The following is a 7,504-nucleotide window of genomic DNA, read 5'->3' as shown; positions in this document are numbered from 1 at the left end:
GCAGTGCGGAACACCTGGGTTCCATCCCTGGGTTGGGAAGATCCCCTGGAGAAGTGAACAGCTACCCACTCCAGTACCCTTGCCTGGAGAATTCCATGGACAGAGGAGCCTGCCAGGCTACAGTCCATGGGGTCACGAAGAGTCGAACGTGACTGAGTGACATTCACTTTGAGGAATTCTGTGCCAGGAGCAGGGATGAAGAACAAAAGTGCCTTTTTTACTGCACATAGCACAGCACGCAGTGAAGGCTGTGCCTCCGGCACCTCTTTTACCTCCTGAGCTGTCTGCATTTCCTTTGAGGACTTTGGGACATCAGGGAATTTTCAGTGTTTTCATTTCAGCCAGGGGGTGGGGAATGGGGGAAGGGAGGAGGAACTGTATTTTGGAGAACCCGCGGGGGAAGGGGGCGGGTTATTAGAGCTAAACTGGCAAATATACAGGCACCTGCAGACCACAGACCACACCTCGATAGCAAGGGAGTGGGACAGCAGCTCTCTGGCCTTTCTGATGGTCTCACAATCTCTGTGCCAGGGGGATGAGAGAATGCATTTGCCAAGCCCTACGGACTCCAACTTCTACCGCGCCCTGATGGATGAGGAGGACATGGAGGATGTTGTGGATGCTGACGAGTACCTCGTCCCCCAGCAGGGCTTCTTCCACAGCCCCGCCACCTCCCGGACACCCCTCCTCAGCTCGCTGGTACCAAAGTCACCTTTCTTAAGCTCTGCCTCTTGGTTTGAACAGATTGAGTTTTAGAGAAAATAATACCCATCTTGCGGAACTTAACCAGATGGTGAAGCTAAAATCAGAATGAATCAATTGAGTGTATCAGTGAGTTTATTGCATTGCAACAACTGTGTCATAATCTTTTTGGTCCATTAAGGAACAGAATTAAATCAGAACTAAACCTAGTTTTCTCATACTAATGCGTCAAGATGAAATCAAGCCCCTTTAAATGTCCCTTCTCCCTGAGGCCCCTTCCTGCTCTCAGTGGAGATGGTTGAGTGTCCGCCTGCATCATAAACACTGTGATTCTTTTTCAGAGCACCTCCAGCAACACTCCCACTGTGACTTGCGTTGATAGAAATGGGGTAGGTATCAACATCTACAAACCAGAATTAAATAACATCTCTGTTCCCCAGATCTATTAGACATAAGAAGTACCCACCTTAACCTGAATAATTGTGATTTCCTTCCTGTATTGCTTCTTCCCTTGATCCCTACTCTGTGGCCAGCAATTAGCTATCATTTCTCAAAGTGCTGTTGAAAATGTGATTCATGGACCAGCAGCATCATGCAGTTCCTGGACCTGGCAGTTTGTTAGAAATGCAGACTGTCGGGCCCCTACCCCAAACCTACTGACACAGGATCTGCTGGGAGGCGTCTGGCCATCTGTGAGCTCGCCTTCCAGGCAATGCTGATGCTTGATATGTGAAGCCCTGATTAGATCCACACTTACCAATGCAGAAGCCACTAGCCATGTGTGGCTACTTAAATTTAAATGTTAATTAAAGTTAAATAAAATTTTAAATTCCATTCCTCACACATGTGGTAAGGAGCTACCGTATGGAAGAGCGCAGATCACAGGGCACATCTGTCATTGCCAAGAGCCCTGCTGGACAGCCCTGGTCCGGGCCATCCACTTGCCCTGTGGTCTGGGCCAGGAGTGAAGTACCACCTGGTTAGAAGTGCAGCATCTCTGGCCCTCTCCCGGATCTCCTGCATCAGAATCTGCATTTTAGCAAGCTCTCAGGTGACGTTTATCCCCGCTGAAGTGAGCAGCACTGGCTGGAGTTAACCTTGCCTCATCTCCCCCCGACAGAGCTACCCTCTCAAGGAAGACAGCTTCCTGCAGCGCTACAGCTCAGACCCCACTGGTGCCCTCATCGAGGACAGCATGGATGATGCTTTCCTCCCAGTACCCGGTGAGTACCGCTCGCTGTGGGGAGTTCTGTTCCACGGCCTCAGGCCCGGGGCCAGGCCAGCTGCTTCCTTCAAGCTGGTTCAGAGGTGGAGCCCACGGTGAGAGTGCAGACAAAACAAAGGGAGAAAGAGGGCAGTCAATAGACAATGACTAAGTATGCACATGGGTCCAGGCATGTCCAAGTTGTCTTTAGAAGGAGTCTGTAGATTTTCTAGAATTTGAAGCCAACAGTAAAGATATACATGTGTGAGTACTTGAGAGAAAGAGTGTGTGTGTGTGAGAGAGAGAGTGTGTGTGTGTGAGAGAGAGAGTGTGTGTATGTGAGAGAGAGTGTGTGTGAGAGAGTGTGTGTGTGTGAGAGAGAGTGTGAGAGTGTGTGTGTGAGAGTGTGTGTGTGAGAGTGTGTGTGTGAGAGTGTGTGTGTGAGAGTGTAAGAGTGTGTGAGAGAGTGTGTGTGTGTGAGTGTGTGTGAGAGAGTGTGTGTGACAGAGACAGTGTGTGTTTGTGTGACAGTGTGTGAAAGTGTGAGAGAATATGAGAGAGTGTGTGTGTGTGAGTGTGTGTGAGAGAGTGTGTGTGAGAGAGAGTCTGTGAGAGAGAGTATGTGTTTGAGACAGAGTGTGAGAGACTGTGTGTGAGAGAGTGTGTGTGTGTAAGAGAGAGAGTGAGTGTGTATGAGAGAGAGTGTATGTGAGAGAGAGAATGTGTGTGAGAGAGAGTATGTGTGTGAGAGAGTGTGTGAGAGACTATGTGTGAGAGTATGTGTGAGAGAGAGTGTGTGTGTGAGAGTGTGTGATAGAGTGTGTGAGAGTGTGTGTGAGAGTGTGTGAGAGTGTGTGTGAGAGTGTGTGTGAGAGAGAGTGTGTTTATGTGAGAGAGAGAGAATGTGTGAGAGAGAGAGTGTGTGTGTGACAGAGACAGTGTGTGTTTGTGAGAGTGTGAGAGAATATGAGAGAGAGTGTGTGTGAGTGTGTGTGTGTGTGAGAGAGAGAGTGTGTGTATGTGAGAGAGAGTGTGTGTGAGAGAGAGTATATTTGAGACAGAGTGTGAGAGACTGTGTGTGTGTGAGTGTGTGAGAGTGTGTGTGTGTGAGAGTGTGTGTGAGAGAGAGTGTGTGAGAGAGAGTATATGCGTGACAGAGAGTGTGTGTGTGTGAGAGAAAGTGTGAGAGAGAGGGAGAGAGTGTATGTGTGAGAAAGAGGGAGTGTGTGTGTGTGAGAGTGAGAGAGTGTGTGTGAGAGCGAGAGAGTGTGAGAGGTGAGTGTATGTGAGAGATTGTGTGTGTGATAGTGTGTGTGTGAGAGAGATTGTGTGAGAGAGATTGTGTGAGAGTATGTGTGAGAGAGAGTGTTTGTGAGAAAGAAAGAGTATGTGAAAGAGTGTGTGTGAGAGAGAGAGTGTGTGTGTGAGAGAGTGTGTGTCGAGAGAGTGTGAGAGTGTATGTGAGAGATTGTGTGTGTGAGAGTGTGTGTGTGAGAGTGTGTGTGTGAGAGAGATTGTGTGAGAGTATGTGTGAGAGAGAGAGTTTGTGAGAAAGAAAGAGTATGTGAGAGAGAGTGTGTGTGAGAGAGAGAGTGTGTGTGTGAGAGAGTGTATGTGTGAGAGAGAGAGTGTGTGTGTGTGAGAGAGAGTGTGTGTGAGAGAGAGAGTGTGTGTGTGAGAGAGATTGTGTGAGAGAAATCGTGTGTGTGTGAGAGAAAGATTGTGTGAAAGAGAGTGTGAGAGAAAGTGTGTGTGTGAGAGTGTGTGTGAGAGAGAGAGTGTGTGAGAGAGTGTGTGTGAGAGAGAGAGTGTGTGAGAAAGAGAGAGTGTGTGTGTGAGAGAGAGAGAGTGAGAAAGATGTGTGTGAGTGTGTGAGAGAGAGAGTGTATGAGAGAAAGAGAGTGTGTGAGAGAGAATGTGTGTGAGAGAGAGTGTGTGAGAAAGAGATGTGTGTGAGTGTGTGTGAGAGAGAGAGTGTATGAGAGAAAGAGTGTGAGAGAGAGAGAGAGTGTGTGTGAGAGAGTGAGTGTGTGTGTGAGAGAGAGACAGATAAGATCCCTGTTCTCTCTCCTGGCTCCATTTCTGGCCTGTGAAATTTGTATTTACTTAATCTAAGCTCTGTCCCCAGACAGAGCCAACCTGCACAAACACACATCTCGAGGGAAGCAGTCCTCTGAAAACTAAACTTTCAAAAGAAAAGCATGCACGTTTCTCTGAGCAGTACGAAAAGAACACAATTCATTTTAGCAAGAGAGTCCTCTCCTCAGGCTTCCCTGCCTCTGTCATCCAGTGCCTCATTGAAGAATAGTCACAGGGTTCAGAAAGAGCTGTGAAATCCTGTTGGGGATGATGCTTTGCTGATTACACTTGATTTCTTTTCAATTTCAGAATATGTAAACCAATCTGTTCCCAAAAGACCCGCAGGCTCTGTCCAGAACCCTGTCTATCACAATCAGCCTCTATATCCAGCTCCTGGCAGAGACCCTCAGTACCAAAATTCACTCAGCAACGCCGTGGACAACCCTGAGTATCTCAACACCACCCATCCTGCCTGTATCAATGGTGTGCTCGACGGCCCTGCCCTCTGGGCTCAGAAGGGCAGTCACCAATTTAGCCTAGACAACCCTGACTACCAGCAGGCCTTCTTTCCCAAGGAAGCCAAGTCGAATGGCATCTTTAAGGGGCCTGCAGCTGAAAATGCAGAATACCTGCGGGCAGCACCAGCAGGCAGTGACTTTACTGGGGCCTGACCATGGAGGACAACATCAGCCATAAACTTCCAGCCCCTTCCACCCCCAGGACCAAGCCATGGCAGCTGTTGAGTCCTGACTGCCATGCCGACATTATCTCTTGGACCCACAGACTGGTTTGTCCATATTTGCCCTGATCAGCCCACCTTTCAACCAAGAAGTGCCCCCGACTCAGATGCGCTTTGCACAGTTGCAGGAACGTTCCTTTGTGTTCAAACTGTGAGGCTTCCACAAAAGGCATCCAGGAAGAATGTTGTCCGTTTGGGCAGAAGTTCACCTTTCAGTGAGGTATATTTGAAAAACACTAAATATGTTTAAGGAGTTTTATTGCTTAGAAACATCTGGGGTTTTTTCATTGACACTGATTTTACTTTTAATGAGCTTTTCTAATAAGGAAAAAGCTTGCTCATAGCACCTGTGGTACTGAGTTGACCCAGGCCCAACTGTGACTGAGACGCACGGACCAGCCTTCCAGCCAACATGTGATTCCATTGGCTCTGCTTGGAGACTTCTCCACTGCAAGTCAGTTGAATAACCAGCCAGTCCTCTGAGTTCTCAGCAGGCCACATTGGTACTATCTCAGATCAAGGCAGGTACAAGACAATAAGCCACTTTGAACTCTTCCTGAGCAAGGAAGAAACAGAGGGAGTAGAATTCTTCCTCAGACTTACTTGTATATAGATGTCTCCATGGTACTTTCTCTCCTTTGGGTGACCAGTGTATTTTAATTATAAGTATTAGACTTGTTTATTTTCCATTCCATAGTTTTGAAACCCAGTATGCTTTCCCTGTACAGCAAAACGGTAACCACGGTCAGCTTATATGTGATTAATCGGCATTCAGACCATTGCCTTTAATTGAGATGGAATGACAGTGCAAAAAAGGAACAAATCCCCCGAATTTGAGTCTTAAAGGAAGTATGTCAAGTCTTTGGAGGTCAGGGGACAGGTGTCTGTCTGAAGACTGCATATGTGATGCTGCTCTTGGAACTCTTAGCTCCCCCAACGCTCTCCCCGACACACACACAAAACAATGTGTTTAGGCTACTCCTAGAAGATAATTAATTATTTTACTTCAAGGGTTTTTTACTCAAAGGGCACTTTGCTCTTCACTAGGAAGCTGCCCAGATCCCTCCTTGCCCTTGGTGAGTTGAAGGGTCCAGGCACGGGGGTATCTGTGCAGGAGTGCCTCACCACTACGGCGCTTTTCACAGGCGAAATAGAGACGGCATTATGTGTCATATGAAATTCAGGTAAATATGAAATTTCACTTTGAGGTTGATGATAATGCCTTCATAACATCTCCAGGTATGTGGGAAGAAGAAAACAATCCCCCCTTAAAATAACTCCCTGTAATTAGAGGACCTGCTACTTAGGACACAAGCCTTTTCTCATCTGTGTCCCCAAACCCTGAATGTTACATAGTTCTTTGTAGACAGTGTTGTAAACACTCTTAGTCAAGATCCATCTCAGCCAGCAAGAAGTGTTTCAGACAGTATTTTCAGCCCATGGTTTTATTCAGCTCCCCACTTTCCCCACACACACAATTAGCTTTTAAGTTATTTACTGACTCAGGTGGATCAGGGCCCCACAGTTTTGTCATCAAAGTATTTAATTTTGTCTCAATAGAAATATAAGTTATATTCAGCTCCATCATGTTCCACACTTTAACACCTTACCAGCTTGGCATAGGTATTAAAGATAAAAATAAATAAATAAATCATAATACCTGATTCTACAAAATTCACAATTTAGCAACGAAAATTGACTAATGAATACTAACCTGAAAATGACATGACAGATGCCAGGCAAGACTTGTCAGCCCAGCACGGTGACAGCATAGGGCACAGGGTGAGGAGCGCCTGGTGTGGAGGGGCTATGGAGTCGGGTCACCAGCAAGAATTGGAAAGTGCAGCAGAGGGAGCCGGGCCATGAAAGTGTCCTCCAGAGAAGCTGCTCCTGCAGCAGCTCCACAGGCTCTGCTGCCCCTTCAAGCCTGGGTTTACGCTTGGCACATTCCCCAAGTGCCCTTCCGGTCCATCCCCACTGGGGGGTTAAAAATGATTCATGAAAAGATTAAACAATGTCTCTAATGATCTGAAGTTTTATGTCCTTGTCAGCAAACCACTCTCATTATTTATTCATCTCAGAACACAAGTGCTTTAGCCAGATATGTATCCAGCACTGAGAGACAGAATGACCCACATTCTGCTCTCACAAGTTTGTCAGGAGACAGTTGAGGAGGGAGCACCACAACATCCTGGTCCAACTGTAGCAGTAAGAGCTTAGTATTTTTGTAATTTGAAATATTTCACTGTAACATAATAAAGTAGAGAGAACTTCAAGATTTTTCTTTTTTGTATTTCCATTTCCTGGCATAAAATCTACTCACTAATTTTTTTTTTTTTTTTTAATTTTCTTAAACATTGTGTTTCCTTCAGTTTTCTCACTGTGTCTGTCCAGGGAGGTTCAGGGGGCCTGTAGACTCTAGAGAGCCTAAGAGAGCAGAGCCTGAATCCAGGTCCCAGGGCCCCGTGGACAGTCAGGAGAGGGGCTCTCACACCTCAGGGGTCTGAGGGGCCACTCAAAGCTTAACCCTCACCCCTTCGGTTTCTGCTTGTTAACACAAAGCCCTGAGGCCCCACAGAGAGACTATCTGCTGTTTTCCTCCGCAGCCAGTCCCTGGAGCATTTCCCCACAGCCCAGTCAAGCCAGGCCTTCAGACACAGGTCAGGGAAAGGAAGAGTGAGAGTGTTTACAGCTGACCCTTGAGCCTCATGAGTTTGAATGGTGTGGCTCCACTTAGACATGGATTTCTTCAATAGCGGACACAACAGGCCACATGAGCA

General features: G+C 47.0%; 1 protein-coding gene across 1 annotated transcript in view; it reads left to right on the top strand.

The window, feature by feature from the left end:
- The window catches only part of EGFR (epidermal growth factor receptor), a 158,601-nt gene extending 151,601 nt beyond the window's left edge, over positions 1-7,000 (top strand). The window contains exons 28-31 of the mRNA XM_010842153.1: positions 532-699; positions 1,044-1,091; positions 1,823-1,925; positions 4,295-7,000. Of these exons, the coding sequence (XP_010840455.1) occupies positions 532-699; positions 1,044-1,091; positions 1,823-1,925; positions 4,295-4,656 (681 nt within the window). The 3' untranslated portion in view covers positions 4,657-7,000. The remainder of the gene's footprint in view (positions 1-531; positions 700-1,043; positions 1,092-1,822; positions 1,926-4,294) is intronic.
- Positions 7,001-7,504: the final 504 nt, after the last annotated feature.

This window comes from Bison bison, unplaced genomic scaffold (genome assembly GCF_000754665.1).
Source record: "Bison bison bison isolate TAMUID 2011002044 unplaced genomic scaffold, Bison_UMD1.0 scf7180017864171, whole genome shotgun sequence".
In the NCBI taxonomy this organism is placed as follows: domain Eukaryota; kingdom Metazoa; phylum Chordata; class Mammalia; order Artiodactyla; family Bovidae; genus Bison; species Bison bison.
The sequence above is the reverse complement of the archived record's forward strand: the minus strand, read 5'-3'. Positions and strand labels throughout refer to the sequence as shown.